At 32.0% G+C, this 21,686-nt stretch overlaps 2 protein-coding genes across 2 annotated transcripts in view; one reads left to right on the forward strand and one right to left on the reverse strand.

The window, feature by feature from the left end:
• Window positions 1-974: 974 nt before the first annotated feature.
• Window positions 975-4,518, reverse strand: LOC103573895 (ribonucleoside-diphosphate reductase large subunit). Its single transcript, XM_008553155.3, has 5 exons — window positions 4,279-4,518; window positions 4,061-4,149; window positions 3,691-3,868; window positions 3,123-3,486; window positions 975-3,054 (listed from the first exon to the last, which is right to left on the reverse strand). The coding sequence occupies exons 1-5, from the start codon at window positions 4,322-4,324 to the stop codon at window positions 1,269-1,271; spliced, it is 2,463 nt and encodes an 820-aa protein (XP_008551377.1). The 5' UTR covers window positions 4,325-4,518; the 3' UTR covers window positions 975-1,268.
• Window positions 4,519-7,726: 3,208 nt separating this feature from the next.
• LOC103573916 (E3 ubiquitin-protein ligase MYCBP2) overlaps window positions 7,727-21,686 on the forward strand; it is a 168,852-nt gene continuing 154,892 nt past the window's right edge. Inside the window, exons 1-11 of the mRNA XM_008553186.3 lie at window positions 7,727-8,021; window positions 8,681-8,744; window positions 9,935-10,870; window positions 11,156-11,323; window positions 11,393-12,203; window positions 12,323-12,497; window positions 13,591-13,748; window positions 13,994-14,131; window positions 14,225-14,625; window positions 14,758-18,337; window positions 18,433-18,577. Of these exons, the coding sequence (XP_008551408.1) occupies window positions 7,927-8,021; window positions 8,681-8,744; window positions 9,935-10,870; window positions 11,156-11,323; window positions 11,393-12,203; window positions 12,323-12,497; window positions 13,591-13,748; window positions 13,994-14,131; window positions 14,225-14,625; window positions 14,758-18,337; window positions 18,433-18,577 (6,671 nt within the window). The 5' untranslated portion in view covers window positions 7,727-7,926. The remainder of the gene's footprint in view (window positions 8,022-8,680; window positions 8,745-9,934; window positions 10,871-11,155; window positions 11,324-11,392; window positions 12,204-12,322; window positions 12,498-13,590; window positions 13,749-13,993; window positions 14,132-14,224; window positions 14,626-14,757; window positions 18,338-18,432; window positions 18,578-21,686) is intronic.

The raw sequence follows: 21,686 nt of genomic DNA on the forward strand, positions 1-21,686 counted from the left end.
AATGTAGCAGACATCAGACAAATTTAAAACTATATAAATAAATAGAGTAAATAATTTAAAAAATAATAATTATAAAAAAATGCATTTATTAATTTTTAAATTTTTTAAATGCCCATTATTTAAAAATTTTATTTCATTAATTATTTACTCTATTTATTAATAATTTTGAATTTGTCTGATGTCTGCTACATATTCAAACTCATGTGAATTAAATGTAAATCGAATAAAATTTAAAAAATGCGCATATATTTAGCACTTTATTTAAATCAAAAGCCAATAATTCAGAAGGATCTGCGTATCCTAGAGCCTCGTTTGCAATGAGCTGACGTTTTTTGAATATGTATTAATGGATGGCTGCAAGAACTTGGACTCCATGACCAATTATAATAATGAAAATAATAATTTTGAGTAAATCTTGTTCACAATATCGACCAAATTTTGATTCATTACATTAAGCTTAATCTTGCTGAATGTTTTACTTCCTTGCTCGGGAAGTATACAAATCGTCTCCTTTCTGGGTAAACTTCGTAACTACAAAATTATAATTTTTTCAGAAATCGGTCAAAATATCTATTTTGTTATACATGCGTTGACAGAAATATTAAAATTCAAAATTCTCTCGAACATGTTGTTATAATTAATAAATTTGAAGCATGTTTTATGCAATAGCAGCACTGAAGAATGTTTTTCACTCATAATTTTAATTATGAAAAAAAGTAATTACGAGGCTTATCCAGAAAGGGGAGGAAAACCTGAAGGCTGCAGAATTAAGACTTTAAAAATTATTTCTCATCCTTACACCAGAAATGTAAACTTGATCTATAGGTTTTGTTAAATGTCCCGGGTAAAAAAATTCAATTGATTCCGAGTGAAGTATAAAAGCACTTCATTAGCGCTCTGATTGACATTTAATTTGGTGCAATAAGATTTTAAATCAGGTGATAAAATATTTAAAATAAATATATTGAACTACATTTGTTAAAAATTGAAATTACTTGAAAAATTTAATAAATTTTTTCCATCAATAATCGCAGCTAAAAATACACAATTTGGTTTCTTAAAAAAATTGCACATTTATTTAAAGTCTTAAAATTTAAACTAACAAATTATGGAATCCTGTTAATTTATTTTGAATTTCATATTGCGTACATCGATACGTTTATTAATACTACTTAATAAAATAAACGGAACTTATTCAATAATTCATTACAATTAAATGAAAAAATAAAAAAAAAAGAAAAAAAACACATTACGCATTATAAAATTAATTATCCACTGCATGCCATACACGCGTCGCCGTTTTCACGTGAACAAACCAGTACTGGATCTTCTTCTTCTTCATCTTCTTTCTGTTCCTCCTCAATTTTATTTTCCATTTCCTGTTCAGCAGTGCCACTGTCATTCAACGATTTATTAGGACGATAATTAGGCAGCCTCGTTTTATCAACAGTAAATTGTAGGGCATTGGCAGCCGGTTTAGTTCGTAAATAATACATTCCTGTTTTTAAACCAATTTCCCATCCGTAGAAATGCATCGAAGTTAATTTTCCAGTTGTCGGCTCAGCCATGTGGACATTTAGTGACTGAGATTGATCAATAAACGCACCTCTGTCAGCAGCCATTTTTAATACTGTCTTCTGAGATATTTCCCAAACAGTTTTGTACAATTTTTTCAAGTCATCAGGTATTCCTTGGATCTCTTGAACAGATCCATTATTAGCTATGATTTCATTTCTCATATCATCATTCCATAAATTATGTTTGACTAAATCTTTAAGCAAATGGGGATTGACAACCTGGAATTCTCCAGATAAAACCCGTCTAACATAAGCATTACTTGTGTACGGCTCAATAGATTCATTATTTCCTAAAATTTGGGCAGTAGATGCAGTGGGCATTGGAGCCAACAGAAGTGAATTTCTTAATCCATGCTGCGCTATTTTGTTCTTGAGTACAGACCAATCCCACAGATCACTTGGCTTGACATCCCACATGTCATACTGCAGTATGCCTTTACTAACTGGTGAACCTTCGTAGGTTTCATAAGTACCTTTTTCTTGCGCCATTTCGCAGCTGGCTTCCAGCGCGCCGTAATAAAGAGTTTCGAAAATTTGTATATTTAATTTCTGTGCTTCTTCACTCTCGAATGGATAACGCATGAGTAGAAAAGCGTCAGCAAGACCTTGGACTCCAATACCCATTGGGCGGTGAGCACGGTTAGATTTTTCGGTAGCAGGTAGAGGATATGAATTGACATCTATAACACGGTCTAAATTTTTCGTCACTATTTTAGTGACAGCTTTCAATTTTTCAAAGTCGTAAGTATTTGTCGTTGTGTCGACAAATTTATTTACAGCAATTGAGGCTAAATTACAAACGGCTATTTCATCAGGACTTGAATATTCAATTATTTCAGTGCACAAATTACTACTTTTTATGGTACCAAGATGCTGATGATTTGATTTACGGTTACAGTGATCTTTATAAACCATATAAGGGGTCCCAGTTTCAACCTGTGATTTTAGAATCGCCATCCAGAGATCACGCGCCTCTACTTGACGGACATATCGACCTTTCTCTTCATAATCAGTGTAGAGTTTTTCAAATTTTTCACCCCATGAATCATAAAGTCCCTGTGATTCATGCGGACACATGAGACTCCACTTGCCATTGTCTTTTACACGTTTCATAAATAAATCTGGGATCCATAGTCCATAGAACAGTTCACGTGCTCGGTACTCCTCTTTGCCGGTATTCTTTTTCAAGTCGAGTACTTCGAAGATGTCTGAGTGCCAGGGTTCAATGTAAATAGCAAAGGCACCTGGTCTTTTGTTACCACCTTGTTCGACATGCCGCGCTGCGTTATTAAATACACGTAGCATTGGCACTAGACCATTCGATACGCCATTGGTGCTCATTATCGGTGTGTTTTTAGCTCTGATGCAGTGAATACTCAATCCTATTCCACCACCAGATTTGCTGATGACCGCGCAGTTTGTAAGGGTATCGTAAATTCCTTCGATGCTGTCATCGATCATCGTCAGCAGGAAGCAGCTAAAAATTTGATGACATTTTTAATTAAATTTAATAATTATTATTGAGTAAATAATTATTGTAATTACCTGGACATTTGTTGGGTTACGGTACAAGCGGAAAAAAGTGTTGGTGAAGCATGGGTGAAATATTTCTGTGACATGTACTCGTAGGTTTCGAGTACTTTCTCAATATTTTCTTCATGGATTCCCACAGCGACTCTCATCAACATTTGCTGAGGACGCTCGACTATTTTATCATTTATTTTTAATAGATAACTACGCTCGAGTGTCTTGAAACCAAAGTAATTGTAATCAAAGTCACGATCATAATTAATTGCCGCATCTAGGACTTCTTTGTGTTTTTGAATTATATCGTTATGGTGTTTACTTATTACTGGAATGTGCTCTTTTGTCACTGGATCATGGGCATTGTGTAAATCATTCATTACCTCTGGAAAAAAAATATTTTTTTAATTAATTTATATGTAAAGTAAAATTATTATTGTAGGGGTAAAATAAAAAAAGTATTGAAAATAAATATCAACTCTTTCTACAAGAATTAATTTATATAAACAATCTATTCAGTAGATTAAAATAATTAGGGAATATAATAATAAATATAATACAGTTGATTAAATAAAACTAATTAGCTTACCACTAAAACTTTCTTTAGTTTCTTTATGAAGATTAGAAACGACAATTCTAGCTGCCAGAATAGCATAATCCGCGTGCTTGGTTGTCATCGTAGCAACTATTTCAGCAGCTAAATTATCTAATTGTACTGTCGTCACACCGATATAAAGACCATCGATAACTTTTGATGTTATTGCCGGCTAAAATAAATTAATAAATTAATCTAACAAATATTTATTTATATCCAATTGCTCATTTGAATATATTTTATTATTTATAGATAATTACTATCACGTCCAATTGTTAAGCGTTAAGGTCAATAAGAAAAATATTAATTATAAATTTTTAATTAGATAATTGTAATTAATTATTAGAAGTTTTTGTCAACTTACCGGGTCAACATAATCCATGTTTAGGCCGTAACATAATTTTTCAATCCTCGTGGTGATTTTATCAAAATGAACCTCCTCTTTTTCTCCATCTAATCAACAAAAAAAAAATAATAAATATCAAAGTACTGTAATTGTAATAAATTGAAATAATTGATAAGTAAAAAATAAAAAACGATTGGGTTAAATGCAAATTATACAGAAAATAAAAAAGTACTTACTTCGTTTAACCACAAACATTCTCTCCCTTTTGTCTTTTCCCGTCATTTTTGTGCAGGTTGATACAAATTTATTTGGAGTGAGTGGAATAAAAGTTTTTTATTATTTATGAAAAATGAATTTGACAAGCTAGCGATGCTGGTTGCTTACAAATGGAGATGATGATGCACAGCACATGTAATTGCGCGCTTTATTGCATGCGATTACTGTTATTTTGGCGGGAGACTTTATGCTTTGCTCAGCTGTTTCTGCATTATATATATATGTATACTAAATGTATGTAATTTACCGGCCGGTATGTACTGCCTTAAACCGGAAGTGTGTTGCCACTTGTTTTTAAGAATTATTGACACCATTTTTTTAAACAAGCGGGAACATTTGAAATTTATTTTATGTTTCAAGGTGCAGACACTTGTGCGTTTTTTTTTTTTAAATATTTTAAATATTTCTATCATATTCTGCCGTCATTTTATTTTGATTTACAATTTTTAATTTTTCTCCCACTTCTTATAATTTGATTTTCAAATATTTGAATTTACCGCGCGTCATGAGAATAGTTAATAAATTATTGATGAAAATAAACAATTTTGAGAATACGTTTTAGTCTAATTAATATACTTATTGACACAAATAAATTTAAATAAAATTATTAAATTTCGCTTTTGAAATTTCGCGCCAAGATTGCGCTACTGCGCGTTGCTGTATCCAACGTTCAGAAATTTGTTAAAGTGGGGATAGGAGAATCGAATCGTAAAATCGATTGCTTTGTAGCATCAGACGGTTCGATAGCGGCAGTCAGTATCATCGACAATGGCATTTGTAGTCCAGATCCTTCTTTACGGTTAAACTGAAACACAGTATTGCACTTAGTTCGCGGAGTGATCCATAAAGTTCATTGTTCATAGTAATTGTTTAATTAAAATGCCCAGTGTTTGTGATATTTAAATTGTGCAAAGTGTCTGTAGTCTCGTTTAATTTTGAGTGTTCAGTGCGAGTGTTTTTCTATCATATTCCGCCTTTTTATTTTGACATACGATTTTTATTTCTTCTTCAATTTTTTATAATTTATTTTTCAAATATTCGCTACAACTGCTCGCAGCGCATTTCGGAATGTACCCTGCATTAAGCCGTAAGACAAAGATATTTTTTTTTTTTTTAGAACGTTTAGTATTAATTTCTGCGAAACGAGTCTCGAATATTTTCTGGGAACTTTAAAATCAATAATTTATTTTTATTTTTTATTCTACTATTTGATGTCTACTAGATTCACACTCATCCGAAACAAAGCTCTTTTTTGAACGAATTGGATCACAAGGCTTAAATAAAAGTGGGGGGTTCGAGCTGTTGAAATTTTTGAAGCAGCGATTTGACGCTCAGTCTATTTTTTATTTTTCGATTGCTAGCTTCCAAAAATGACCTGCTAATATTTTTTAATATTTTAGTATATTAATTGTCCATTAATTATTAAAAATTGTTAATTTAATTAATTTAGTGTAAGTGATATCATTTAAATAAATTAATTTTTTAATAATATATTTATGGTGCAGTGGTTTTCAATAAATTAATTAATAAATTCAGTGACGGGACAGTGAATGCAGCATACGATAATTTTTTTGTTTTTAACTAATAAATCTAGTTAATATTCAAATATATATTTTTTTTAAATTAACATTGAAGACTATATAATGGGTACATTCCGAAATGCGCTGTGAGCCGCTGTATTTTTTGGATATCTAAACTTACCGCGCAAATAATTAGAATAATTAATAAATTACTAATGGAAATAAAAATTTCCGAGTGTATTTTGTAATCAAATTAATATAATTATTAATACAAATAAATTTAAATGAAATTATTAAATTTCAATTTTTAAATTTCGCGCCAAGGTGGCGCTACTGCGCGTTGCTGTATTCAGCGTTCAAATTTTTGCTAAAGTGGAAGGTGGAGGGGGGAGAATCGAATCGTAGTCGATTGCTTTGTACCAACTAGCGGCCCAATAGCGGCAGTCAGTATTATCTCGACAAAGGCATAGTATGGGCTGCCCAGATCCTTTACGTTTAAATTAAAACACAGTATTGCAGTGGCGTCGTGTAAAATTGTGCAGTGATTGTAAAAATTATCTTTTGTTAATTTAAATTGTGCAAAGTATGTATGGTGTAGTCAAGTGTTGAGTGTTCGGTGCTAGTATAAAGTGTTAAATGTTCAGTTTGAGTGTAAAGTGTTGCTGACGGCTGATGCTGATATCTTCCAAGTTCCTGAGCCCAATCATCTGGCATCGTCTGGTGGGAAATAGCAGTTAAGTGACGTTTTTTAGCTGCAATACACTTGGAGCAATTTAAATCAAATCTCCAAGTGTATTTGGACACCCTTCTGCACATTATTTCTCCACCAAGGTTTGTTAAAACACTTGCGTGTTTTTTTTTAAATTTTTTAAATATTTTTCTATTATATTCTGCCGCCATTTTATTTCGACGTACAATTTTTAATTTTTCTCCAATTTCCAATAATTTATTTTTCAAATATTTAAATATACCGTGCAAGAAATAAAAATAATTAATGAGAGTGCATTTAAAATGCGCTACGCTATAGTTGCCTTTATTTCGGAATGCACCCTAATAATTTTTGAATTTTTTAAAAAACAATAGATCTAAAAAAAAATATTTAAAAAAATTGCATCTATAGTTTTTTAAATTTTTTACATGTGCAAATTTTTGATTTTTTTTTTTAAATTAAATTGTTGAAAAAAAAACTCAAATTGTTAATTGTTTGCTAACTTCCGGATCACTAATTATTTAAAAGTGTAAGTGTAACTGACAAGTGGGAAATTAAAAATTTTCGAATAAATAAATAAAACGTAAGTACAAAAATTAAAAAATACGTATTTATATAAATGAAAAATCAGTTTGCACCTTTTTTTAAATTTCATTATTTCAAATTTTTTATTTATTTAAAATTTACACTGTCTCATATATGCTGCATTTACTCAATAATTAATTTATCAATTTGAATTTCCAGCTTTTTTTTTTATCCAATCCCATTGGTCTCAACACAAAAATTAATTTCCATTGGGTCGAATCCACCGAATAGAAATTGTTGATACCGAGGTACCCAATAGAATTCAAAATAAACATGACGTAATTGTTTTTTATTTATTTATTGTGTAGTCATTGCAGGATAAGGGGGTCAGAGCTCACAAACTTAGAGCTCAGTGTCATCATACGAAGAGCGGGAAATCAACGCGACTGCTTTTCAACTCTCGAACAAAATTTAGATTTATAGTAAAAAAATAATAATAAATTGAGTTGGGTTCGGTTTGGGTTGAATTTAAAATCTGTAAGTTTTTATTGTAGAATAGCAGCTGCTGGTTGTGTCGGCAAGCCGCGTTGCTGGTGGTGTCCAATGAGTGCTGGTGAAGCAGTAGCTGCTAGCTGGCAGTAAGTGTCAGTGTCAGTTGTGAGCACACGAGCATACCGTTCGCGTGTGTTGTGAATTTGTGAGTGAGACAACAAACTAACATATAAAAGTGACGATCAATAATAATATTATACAAAAATGAATCGGTGAATGTTATTTATGTTTAACAGTGGATTCATTTAAAACTATTTAGTTTTACTATAAATTATATATTATTTCAAATAAATTAAAATAACATGATATCCATTGATCATGAAAGGCTTCAATCAGAATCAATTAATTATGCTAAATGTTTTTACGAATTATTCAAGAATACCGCTGATAATCAAAGGTACATTTTTATGTTATATATACATAAATATATGTGTATGTATATATATTTTACACATACAAAACATTTGACACTTGATATAACCTCAAGTTATATCATTGTTATGATACTGAAAGTAACTGATATTTTAAAAATTTATTTACTTTGAATAAACAAATAATTTTTAAACAATTTTCTATATTTAAAAAATTTTATTTTTATTACAAGCAACTTGTTTAGAAAAATTAAAAAATAGTCTGATACTTTCAGTACCATTGATTGTTTATATGACATTTAATTTATTAATTTAATTATGGAATAAAATCCTCGATTTATATGATACTGAAATTAGCTGACGTCTAATAGTTTTTGATTATTTTTTAAAACTATAAATTTGAAGAAAAAAAATATTTCAAAAAATTGCGCTTACAGTTTTTTAAATTTTCTACATGTGCATATTTTTAGTTTCAAATTTTTTTTCATTTTTAATTAAGAAAATTGTTAATTGGCTGCTAATTTCAGGATCATAAAATCCTCGATTCTTACACATGATTTACTGGAATTATAATTAATTGGCTTATAAATTTATTTATTACACCCCAATTAATTATAATTAAGGTATTTTAGAATGAATTATATGATAAATTTGGTATATTATTTGTTTTTTAAATTATTTTTAGGTCTAAAAATGATTGGAAGAAATGTAAAAAGTCTCGAGGCAACAAGAAGAGGGAGAAGAAAAAGGTTTTAAATTAATAAATAAACTAAACCGGTTTTTTTTTTTTTTTTTTTTTTTAAATAGTAAAAATAGCAGACTGATAATTTTTTTTTGTCTACGAACTGCGCATTATTATTGAAAAAAAAAAAATATATAATTTAAAATGGGCGCGCAGAATTTGAAAAATCCGTCATTTGCATTTTTACAAATTATTTTATAAAAAAACATTGAAGTTTATTATTTTTTAATATTCAAATTGCCATTTTTCCGATGTTTTTGTTATCATATTTGTGACTATAAATAGCAGACACAACAGTTTTTTAGCTTTACAAACAAAATTTATAAATTCTTACTAAAGATAAAATATATAGTAGACATTCGAGAGATTGTAAATAAAACAATTATCGTTTTTGTTGACAACAAAATGTATTTCGATGTCTTCTATTCTAGCCGACGAAATTATAACTCAAATTATTTAAAAGATATTTTATTTATTGTTGTGATAAACGTAAAGTTTTATAGATGATTTAGAGTCATAACTTTTATCTTTTTCCGGTAACTTTTATGATATTTTATAAAAATCTTTATAATTTTTAACTTTGACTTCATTGAGAAAAAAATATACTTTTCAAAATCGATATTCTTGCGTTAAAAAAAATGTTTGCCAAATATATAATAAAGTAATCGCTCGATTCATTAATTACTTTTTTGGTAAAAAAAAAAAAAGTTATAAGTGCAAGAACACTAGAGTAACTTTAGTTGATTGAATTTACAAAAATATATTTTTTTAATAAAAAATAATTTTCGAAAATAAATTAACTTATTTTACCACAGAAATAGAAAGTAATTGATCAGAAAATTAACTTATATATTTTTTAGTCATAAATTTCAATAATTAAAAGATTAATAAACAGGTAATTACAAATAATTGATGCAAACAGTAAAAACTTATTATTTAAAGTCAGAAATCCAATAATTCATTGCCTTTTTTTTTTTTTTAAATTTCTTTTCACATTAAAAAAAAATATCTTTTAAATAATCGACTTATGTGTAAAATATCGCTTTTGGTGGCTGCGTCACTCAAAAATTATATAGACATTTTTTTTTGAAAATACAGCCAAAGATTTTTAAAAGTCTGTCATATTAAAAAAAATTATCAGTCGTCTGCTGTCTAAATTATTATTTACATTTGAATTATTTATTTATTTCATTTTAGCTGGACATAAGCGGCGATTTAAATAGTACGGGACCACCAGAAATAGAATTATCTAGCAATGCATCAGCATTTGCAGTATTTGCAAGCGTACGTGACTCGATATTGGAAAAAAATTCACGTATAACAAATCATCATGACTTGTCATTCAAAGCATCAACAAACTGCAGTTCAACGTCGCCGCCCCCGCCAGAATTAAGTGATACCATAGACACTGATAGTGATGATGAAGATCGAATATCATCGATACAAAACTTACCTAAAATAGTTGGAATAGGATTGAGAAGTGTGTTTACGTTGATGCGTGAAAGTAGAACTGTTGATTCCCAGTTGTGTACTAAGTCATTGTGTGCATTGCTGGATATATTGCAAGGACAATTACCAGAGGGTCTCAAATCCGAGCCTGACGATGTCATTGAACCCTTGTTTGATTTACTATTGGACTTAGCAACATCACATGGTCCAGAATCAACGGTTGCTAATGATGGCACACATTTAACTGCGGTTGCCTGTGCGTGTTTGCTGAGTCTCGTTGTTGTACGCGGCGATACCGGAAAATTACTCGCAGCAATTGCGGCATTACTCATGTGTCCACGTGCACTTGCTGTACAAAATATCCGCATGCCTTGTGTTTTAACGTCACTGCAACGCAGTGTTGAAGCGGTACTGCTGGGTAAAATAACCCGGCCTGATTGGATCACGTATGGAGTACCGAAAAATTCAAAAATTTATACATTTAATTTGCGATTGACCACTGAAATTAGCAATCTTGTGTTGAATGGAAAGAGTTTCGTCAGCGATGGTAAATTTTTATTCTTACACACTAATCGAGGATTATTAAAAATTGGCAGTGGATATGGCGGTACTATTGGTGGTCAGATTTACGCTCATAAACCGGATTTTTATCCTACCGAAATTGGCTGGCTGGGTTATGCTAATGTAAGTTTTTTGCATTATTTACATATGGGCATTCTACTAATTATTATTTTTTGTGTACGGGATTTTTTTTTTATTTTTTGTTTGTTAGAGAAAGCTTCATGTTGATTTTCAAATTTTCAAAAGTATTTTTACTTATTGTTTTTGAGTTTTTAAATTAAATAATATTTTTTTTAACAAATTGACATAAAAATTCGAATTTTCTATTAGTTAGATTTTTCATGGAATGCCCGATTTACTTTAATTAAATAAAGACTTATTTAATTAATAAATTAATTTAAATTATAGAATGCTTTGTACTTCAAATGTGCACCGAAAAAACAGTGCGAGTTATTGGAATTAGATGCCGAGTCCTTAAATGTTAGAGGTATCGCCGTTTTAGAAGGTAGAGATTGGCCATCTTCTGTCATGTTTTCCGATGGTGATAATTTAGGAATGATTACCGCAGGAAAAGATGTAAGTATTTATCACTTCGCTATTATTTTTAGCTATACAATTAATTAATTCATTAATTTTTATTACCAGGAGGGTTTTGTGGTTCGTACAATAAACACTTTGAGTAATCCAGTGACAGTAACGTCTGAATTACCATTAAAATTAGCGCGTAAATGTGTTGATGTATTTGGCTGGGCTTTATTTGATGAAGAACAAGCTGTTCATACATTAAGCCCAGGTTGTGATGACGAAGTAGTGTCAGTTAGTGCGGGTAAAGAATTTTGTATATTAAAAACAGCAACTGGAAAATTATTGTACACCGGTAAAGGTAGTTGTCTGGGTATGAAAAGTAACACGAGACCAAATCGCTGGTTAGAATTTGCTTTAGGAAAAGGTACAAAGTGTTTACAAATAGTTGCTGGTCACGATGGCCAGCATGTTGTTCTAGTCATGGAAGATGGGACTGTACTGTTTGCTGGTACAGCTAGACGGGGTGAAGATGGTGACAGCAATAAAATACGGCGTGCATTGAAGCCGGTTAAACCAAAGAAAATAATGAAAGTCGAGGGTAATTTTATTGTTGACGCTGCTTGTAACAATGGCTCGACTGCCCTCGTCTCCAAAGACGGTTTATTATTTATGTTTGGCAAAGATACGCTGCACAGTGATCCTACAACGGGTATCGTTAATGATCTTAAAGACGTTTTTGTCCAAAAAGTCGCGTTAGGAAAAGCTCACGCTGCTGTTATAACAAATAAAGGTCATTTGTATACTTTTGGTATTAATAATAAAGGCCAGTGTGGAAGAGATTTTTCAGTTGCAAGACCAGTTAATAAAGAAGTTACAGTAGTCGCTATGGAAACAGGAACTGGTGAAGACGAACTGATAATTGCTGAAGATGGTAAGTTTTATTTATTCTTTTATTTATTGAAAGTTTATTAGATTTTTTTCTGGGCCTTAAGTGAATGCTTTGCTCTGTAAGTTAGTTGTCATTTTTTTTTTTTTTGTTATAATCAATAGAAGCGGGTGAACAGAGTGAAGAATGGGAGGAAGCAAGAGGTATGTGTCCACCTGGTCAACATCAGTGGAGACATCGTGCTTGCATGGTCTGTACAGTATGCCGTGAATGCACTGGTTTTGGTATATCATGTTTGAGCAGTATTCTACCTAATCGTAATCCTAAAAGACCTGGACAGTGAGCACTTTTTTAAATTTATTATTCTATGATCTAACAGATATATAGTTACGGGTCAAAATATCCATAACATTGAACTCTACTGATCATCAAATTACTTAATTGACTCTATTTATTGGTTAATTAGTCAATTAGTTATTTGTCTTATACATGAAATTTGACGTAGTGATGATAGTTTGGCCCAGGTATGCTAACTTACTTGTTAATGGCCGGGATTTCGGCGTTAATTTAAAAATAACAGCTAATAATTAATGATGCCAAATTTTTTATACTATGGGAAAAATATTGATCTTATTAAAAAAATTTTCAAACAAAATTTGTAGGAAATTTAATTTTCTAAAAAAAATGTCTCTTATCATTTTTTCTTAGGACTAATAAGAAAGCCGTAATTTCAAAATTAAGATTTTCATAAATAATAAAATTTTGAATCATTCATTATGAATCTTAATTTTGAAATTACGGTGAAAGTATTGGTCGTATACGAAAATCATAAGAGACATTTTTTTTATAAAATTAAATTTCCTACAACTTTTGTTTGAAAACTTTTTTAATAAGATCAATATTTTCGCAGTAATATCAAAAATTTTACACCATTTATTTAAAAAATAAGTAAAAATCTTGTCTCTACTCATCACTAAGGTTACTAAGGTTGATATTGAAGTATCCGGTCTTGAACTACCTCTTACTAGTACGCGCGGACGTAAAACACTATTGTGATCTTCGTTGTTTTAACCTGGTGATATACGGAGGCAAGTCGTAACCTACACCTCTGCATCTACTTACGTATATTGGAGTTGTTTATATTTTATAGTGATCAAGTAACTAAAGTATGTCAATTTAAATTCAATTCCTATTCAAAGCTTACATTTTATTTTTAAAACTTTAGACAGACATTTTAGTACTTCGTCTATTTTACGGTGAAAAATTTTTTATTTAATTTAAAATTGACAGTTCAAAAATTTGTTAACTTTTAGTAAATTTAAGCTGCTACAGAAAAAAAAGTTTTAGTTTTTTTTGGATATTATGACCGGTAATTATACTTACAATGTAATTGAGTAATTAATACTAATAATTATTTGTTAAATATAATTAGGGAGTGTGGCTGTGGTGTTGGAGATAGTGGTTGTGCTGAATGCGGTTGTTGTAGAATTTGCGCACGAGAAAGCTGTGACAACGGCGGTGATATGGCTGTATTTGGACCATCGGGTGGAGGAGATTTAGGCATGATGAGATTGCACATGTTATTTGAAGGTAGTCTCAGCCTACCAGCAACCCAATGCTGGCTGGTTACGAATCATTCTTCCAAAATACTTTTTTTTTTTTTTTTTATTTATTTTCCTAAGAAAAAAAAGAAACTGATAATAAAAAATTTTTTACTATTTTTTTTTTTTTACTGCTGATAAAATTAAATATAAATATTGACGAGCAGCTTGCTAGGGTCTGGTAGGTAACTGCGGATGACAAACGCACTGATTTATTTATTTTTTTAATACTAGGGAGATCGGGTTCTAATTTCAAAGAATATTTAAAGCGACGTCTTGAAGAACGCAAACAACGACAGAGAATAAAACCCGGTCCGAGTGTCGTTCAGTGGTCGGGAATTAAAATGAAGGCATCCAATAATCAAAGACCAGGTACATAAATTTATTTATTTTATTTTATTTTGTTTTATTTTATTTATTTACTATGCACTATTTTTTTGCACTTAAATAATGGGCACTGCACAGTCGGTCCAAGTGTAGTAGCAAGAAAAGCTGGATCTGGAAAGCTCCCGTTAAGTAGCATCCTTACAGAAGACGGTATCGGTGGTAGCGGTGGCAGTGATGCTGAGCGCGGAGATGCGACCCGTATTGCCAGCATTCCACCAGCACGGGTCTCAATTCCCAGCGATAGTCCAGTGACTCAAGTAGCCTGTGGTCTTCATCACACGCTGGTGTTGCTTCAGAACGGGGAAGTTTTTAGTTTTGGTAGTAATATTTATGGACAACTTGGTGTTGGTGATTTGATTGCTCATGCCGGTCCAGTACAAGTTAAAATACCAACATCAGCAACTCAAATTGCTGCTGGTAGTAATCATACGGTTATATTGACTGTCAAAGGAGAAGTTTATACATGCGGAGCTTATCAGGTAAAATAATTATTATTTTATTATATTTCATACAGTGCGATCTGGTTATGAGCAATGAAAAATTGCTTGTAATCAGATTTTATTGTAAAATTTAACCGACGATTAATAAAACAATTGTAATAAAAATTTCAGAAAGGACAGTTGGGTATGAACTGGTGGAATGGACAGAACGAATCAAACGCAGCGCGTAGATCCGAACGGACCCAACCGTGGCATAGTTTTCCAAATATCGTACCAAATATCGGGCCACGCTGGGGCAGACGCGCCACGTGGATTGGAGCAGCCGGTGATCAAACTTTCGTAAAAGTCGATGAAATAAATTCAATAAGTTTGACCAAGAGCACAGTGATGGCCAATAAAAACAGTATCATCTTAATACCTCATCACTACGAGCACGCGAATACGTTCAAGTGTCTAGTGATAAACAAACGTGACGGCAGTTGCACCAGTTACAGTGGCAATGATCAAGTAGATTTTTCAAACTGTGCTGCGTGTTTAGATTCACTCTATAACGTTATCTGGACGTTTAATCCATCGAGCTACGAATTAACTCCACACAACATCATAACAACAGAGTCAAGAAATATACCGACGTTAAATGCCACAATCCTGAGCCCTGGTCTAGCACTACCTGTTGTATCAACTTGTTTTGTCACACGTACACAGGCAGCGATGCATCTTCTGAGTTGTCTTGATACCCTGACTCAGGCCCAAGACGAGCGACTGACTGTCGTCGAAGAAAACGAAACCAGCCAATCAAATCATGATAAAATATACAGCAGAGAAGACTTTGCGACTGTCAATAGGTTTGAAAATCACGGCGGCGGGTGGGGTTACTCCGGACATTCTGTCGAGGCCATAAGATTTATGAGTGATACTGATATTTTATTAGGCGGCTACGGTTTATTTGGTGGCCGCGGCGAATATGCTGCTAAAATAAAACTATATGACATTGGTATCGAAGGCGGTGACCAAGAAAATGATGGAGAACTGTTGGTTGAAACAGACGAGATACCTTACGAGTGCGAGCCGCGTCAAAAATATTCAGTTTTATTTGACGAACCGGTGGGACTGCAAGCAAACCGTTGGTACGTCGCGTGGGTTAAAGTTAGCGGGCCATCGAGTGATTGTGGCTCTGGTGGACAAGCCGTCGTGACAGCAGAAGATCAAGTAATGTTTTATTTCAAATCATCAAAAAAATCAAACAACGGCACTGATGTCAATGCCGGTCAAATACCTCAATTACTTTACCGCGTAATTACACCCGATAATCAATCGACAAATCGTCCAAGAGATCACATTGAACCTGTATATATTCTACGACGTGAATTTAGTAGAACTGTTACCAAAGATTGCTTTCAATCATTGATATCATTGTTGCAGTGGAGCTGGAATACTTTGAAAGCTGGATTGTCTGATTCATCACACAGATTACCTACGACCTCTTATCACTCGGTACTGGAAATGGATCATTTGGTTTACATAAGTAATGCAAGTCTAAGATTATTACGAACTTATACCAATGAAATTTACCCAAACCAATCGGGTAAGAAAACTCCTCAGGAATCAGTGAGATTGGCTGAGAGTATCGGAGAAGTTCGCGCGCTTTTAAGACAAATTTTAGCTGACGCGATACCATTGAGTAGTAAAAGCAAAGGCAAAACCAAAGGGAGTAAAACTTTAGACCGCGTGGCTGGTAATGGCGGCAGTAAAATAATTGATATTATTCTCGATGAGTGTCACAAGACTTTCGTTGCTTGTTATCATGCGTTTTATCCAACGGCGTATTTAAAATGGACCTCATTGTGTGAATTACTATCTGAGATCGATAAAGAACAAGGGACGTCACCGAAAGATCGATTGCTGTCAGCAGTATTGGCATCGCTTTGCAATTCTATGGTGCGTTTACGCTGTACATTTCCAATACTAAGCAACGTTATGGACAGCAGCGACGGTATAAAACGTCAGCTAAGTCCGTCAGACAATTCCGGATTACCAATGATGAGTTCATCAGAGCCACATCAATATCCGATTTTAGTTGAGCAAATGAGTTACAAGTCACAGATAGAAAGCATCGGACGTCAAGTGTTAAATTGGTCATTTCGCGAAGTACTTGACCGCCTTCTTGATCTAATTTTGATTCCAGTAAAACGTTCATTGTGCCGCGAAAAAAATTACTCTTTAAAAAATTTAATATTACACTGCTGTTATCTATTGGCACGTGTTATTGCTGAATTAGCAGCACAATCAAGTGGTAATGAGGATGAATTACAAGCAGCATGTGGTAAATTTATGTATACAACACCATCAAGATTTACGCGTACAAATCAAACACGTACATGGAATACAGGTAACGGTTCACCAGACGCTATTTGTTTTACTGTTGATCGTCCAGGTATCGTAATTGCCGGTGTCGGTATTTACGGTGGTGTTGGAATGTATAATTATGAGCTTGAATTACTTGATGATCAAAATAATACTGGTAATGATCCATCGCATACACAAAGATGGAGTAGTTTAGATTTTACCCGGGGTTCATTTGGCCCAGATGATTGTGTGAATGATATTGTTGAGTTGAAATTCTCAAAGCCAATAACCATCAAAGAGAATATTAAATATGCAATAAGATTACGTAATCACGGTGGTAGAACGAGTAACGGTGACGGTGGGTTAAATATAATACGTGGTCCCGACGGTACAAATTTTACATTTACCGCTTGTTCATTGAGTTTCAATGGTACAACACAAACACGTGGACAAATACCTCACATATTATATTATTCAAATCCTCAAGATTCAGAGAGTCCGCATACAAGCAAAGCTATTGCTGAAATGCAAGCACGTAAATGTACTCTTGCAATGACTATGACAATAGTAACACGTGCCAATGAAATTTTAGCATTAGCACGCGAACGTGCTGAAGATATTGTTACTACTGAAGTATTGGGCAACGCGACATTTATTACAACACTGTTGCCGCTGGTGATGGCACATCTTGGACCACTAGCAACCTCCGATCCACGAAGCGCCGTCCAAGTTTTGACGTTAATACAAGAAATGTTGCCGCATGTCGCGGGTTTGAATTTACTGACAGCGATGGGAATGTCACAGGTGTCACAAGAGAGCGATAATCAGTTGCATTCATCCTCACCAGTCACTACAAGCCATCATTACACGTGGGTTGAAAGCGATCATCCTTACAAACCTGCAAGTGTATCTCATTACAAAGTCTCTTTTCCTGATACCGTTAAGTGGATGACGATTGAATTTACACCCGAGTGCGGCACATCGCAGCCGGAAGATTATCTCCAGCTTTATATTCCCAATAATAATAATGGTAGCGGTAGTAATAATAATAATAATAGTAATACTAATACTAATACTAATACCAGTGGGTTGTTGAATAAGAACCAGGATGATTTGTCGTCGATTTATTTACCGGTGTTGCATAAAATGAGCAATGTCGCGAGCCAATGGCCGCAGTACGCGATAGTGTTACCTGGTAATGAAGTTATATTTTCATTGGAAACAGCCTCTGATTATATGAAAGACGATATGTCAATTACTTATGGGTTTAAGTGTTTGGTTATTGGGTATGACTGGATCACGGCTGGCAATGGACTTAAAAATTTAGAAATTGAATTATCGTTTTTGGGAGGCGCCTGCGCTGCGAGTCTCATGAAGAAAAATCTTATGCTGCCGGCTGTTTCAAGTGAGTTATTAATTATTGTTTTTAATTATTTTTTTTTTTTTTTGTGTCAAATGATAATCAAGTGTTATAAATTTTTTTTCTTTTTTTTTTTTCAGTGGAAGAAGTGGAGGATAATGTGAAAATTGCTCAAGAAACGGCACGAAAAATATTTGCTGGTCATTCATCACTTCTAGGCAGGGGATTCGCTCTCGCTACGTCTCCTACGGTTACTCAGGCACTTGATGGCGTTCTTCCGTTTAGGTGAGTGATTAATATTTATTTATTTATTTTTTTTTTTAATCATTTAATACTATAGATCATTATTATTTTGTTGTGATTTATATATTTCTTTATTACCATGATATTCTGACAAATAGAGAGCTACGTGATAACAAAAAAGTCACGCGATTTAAAATTTATATTTATATTTTTGTGCGAAGTAAAAAATTTACTCAGCAAACTTTTTTTATTTATATAAAAAAAATAAAAAAAAATTTAATTTCATTGAAAATTAATTCTACGCTGCAGTACCGCCGTGTTGGGTATTTATAGTTTTTGTAGAATTGTTAAATTTCAGTCGTAAAGTTTGCGCATAATAAATTATACGGGGTTTAAATTAAGATTTTACAAACAAAAACTCTTTACAATCTACAGAACATAGTTAAATTATTCGAATATTTTATCATGTCATGAGTGACAATCTAAAGTTTATAGTTTAAGTAGTAATTGAATTATTACTATTGATTACATCATATCCTTCACATTTAAATGTCATGCATTTAAAATAAAAATGAGAAGTTTTTTTTTTATTAAAAAACTCATAAATTTAAATTTATGATACACAGAAAAAATCATTTCTTAAGGCAAAAAATTTTACTCTTTCCATGAAAATTTTTATTTGTCCATATAAATATTTTGAATTTTGAACTGAAAAAAAAAATTTTATTCGGACGAAAAAAAATTATTTTGGAGGAAGAAAAAATTTCTTGTGGCAAGAGAATTTTTTCCAGTCCTAAGAAAATTTTTTTTTTTAACTTAAAAATTTTGCGGAGTGAACGCTCATTAAATCCGAAGGGAATGCGGATGACTGTTTGTTTATTTAATAACTTTGCTCCGTATGCGAATTTTTTTCTCAAACTCCATAACTCCGAGTGATGGAGAAAATTTGAATTTCCATAAAATCCGTAATCACTTCGAATTCACTCCCAAATTTTTACATTGTCAAATTTCGAATTAGAGTAAATGCGGATTCAAATTACATCCAGTTCACTCCAAAATCACTTCTCTGAAAAAACAAACTCTCTAATTTGTATGCGAAGTAATTTTTTATCAAGTTCAATAACTCCAAGCGACGGAGTAACTTTGAATTTCCATAAAATTTGCAATCACTCCGAATTTTGTCAGTTTATAAAATAATTAAAAGTTTTAAAAATAGTGTGATACTAACACTATGTACAATAGTTCGATTTAATTAATCATTGTTAACTGTCGCGTCGTGCTAATCGTGTAACCTCGTGACATAGTCGCAACGAATAACGTCAAGTACAGAGTCACGATTCTACAACACACCATATCATATATATACCACATACATGTACGTACATATATATATGTATGTACCGATTGTGTCAGACGTAGTTTGATGACGTCGCTCAACCAAGCGAGCAACCAACCATCCAACCATCTAGCCAACCAACTGATGAACATTAATACCCTGAACTCTCGATAATACTTGTCGTCATTCTCTATCCTTATCGTCTCTATCTCTATCGTCTCGAATGTCGTCGTCGTGGTCGTCATCGAATAATTCACGTGATTGTGTATCGCCGCGTTCAACAACCTTATAAACCTACATTTACAATATTCCTATAAATTATTTATTTACTCTGATTTAAATAGCTAATTATCATGTGACTTATTTAAATATATACGTGTATCAAGAGGTCATATCTATTTGATATGATAAAAAAATGTATACACATTAAATATAAATTGATTACGTTAAACTAATAATTACCATTAATAGTTTTCGTTATAAATTGTTGAGTAAAAAAAATAAGGGTAATTATAGAGGATTGAAAAAAGCGATGGCACATATCTAATGCTCAGTAGATACCCTCACGTAGATACATAGGGCGTTCCTGGTATTTGCTAGGTAATCATTATCGCATTTGCATACTTACTCGTCTGGTAATCGACTCAGTTCGTTTCTCGCTCGGCCAATTCCTCACGTATCATAGTTTAATGCTTGTGCAGATACATCTCTATATATATTTAAATCTATGTATATATATATATACATACTACACTAAATTACACTAGTTACTTATAGTACGTTAGTACAAGCGCAAATACAAGTACATGCTCAAGTACTGGGGGTTTACTAATCTAGATTGAAGACACACGGTTGTATTACCGTTTAATTAACGTTCATTTTTATTTAACGGTTAATCAATTTATATATACATACATATATCTATACATAAACACTGCTAAAAATTTTCCTTTAAATTGGAAATCAAATTACTGAGTTATCAATGAGTTAAAATCAATCAGAAATATGGAATATAAATATCAATATAAATTGACTTATTTATATACTTTATTTTTACATAACTTTAAATTTCCAATTCATAAATGTCATAAAAATAAAAATCACTCATTTTATTTTATTTAATTTAAATAATTTTTTTTTTATTGCCCATAAGTCAATTAATTTTAAATAATATTTATTTTAAAGCTGATACTTATTTTAAAAACCTGAATTTTAATTGCAATTTTTTTTTTCATGTGTAATCAGTTTTTAAATACGAAAAAATTCATATCGAGACTTTAATAAACTCGCAATTATCAAAAACTAATTAAGGTTTTTTAAAAAAAAGTTAGAACTGTATTTTAAAAATTTTTGAATTTAAATCCGACTCAATATTTTGATAATCACATAGAACATATATTTTTAAATACTCACATACATTTTTATTAAAGATTACGTTTTAATTTTTAAAATTTTCAACAAATCCATAATCATGTAAAATTAATAAATTTTATTAAAATTTCATGAGAATTATCCTCGAAAATGTAAAAAAAATTTTTAACAGTGCATGTATTGCCTCGATGTTAAACAAATTGTACAGTCGGCTGTTTATTATATCACAGTCTCAATAATTATAAACTAAACTAAAAAACGTTTTACAAAACAATTTATTAAATATTTAAACTCGTTTATTCTCTTCGTTTTTTTAGGGACGTTAATTGGCTCGGTCGTTAGATTCACTAACGACCTGATATTTGCTATATATTTTTTTAAGGCCAAGGTTAACTTACCACCCAATTAATTGAACATTTACATTACATATGTTTTATATTTGTA

The sequence above is a fragment of the Microplitis demolitor genome, chromosome 6, assembly GCF_026212275.2.
Source record: "Microplitis demolitor isolate Queensland-Clemson2020A chromosome 6, iyMicDemo2.1a, whole genome shotgun sequence".
Classification (NCBI taxonomy): domain Eukaryota; kingdom Metazoa; phylum Arthropoda; class Insecta; order Hymenoptera; family Braconidae; genus Microplitis; species Microplitis demolitor.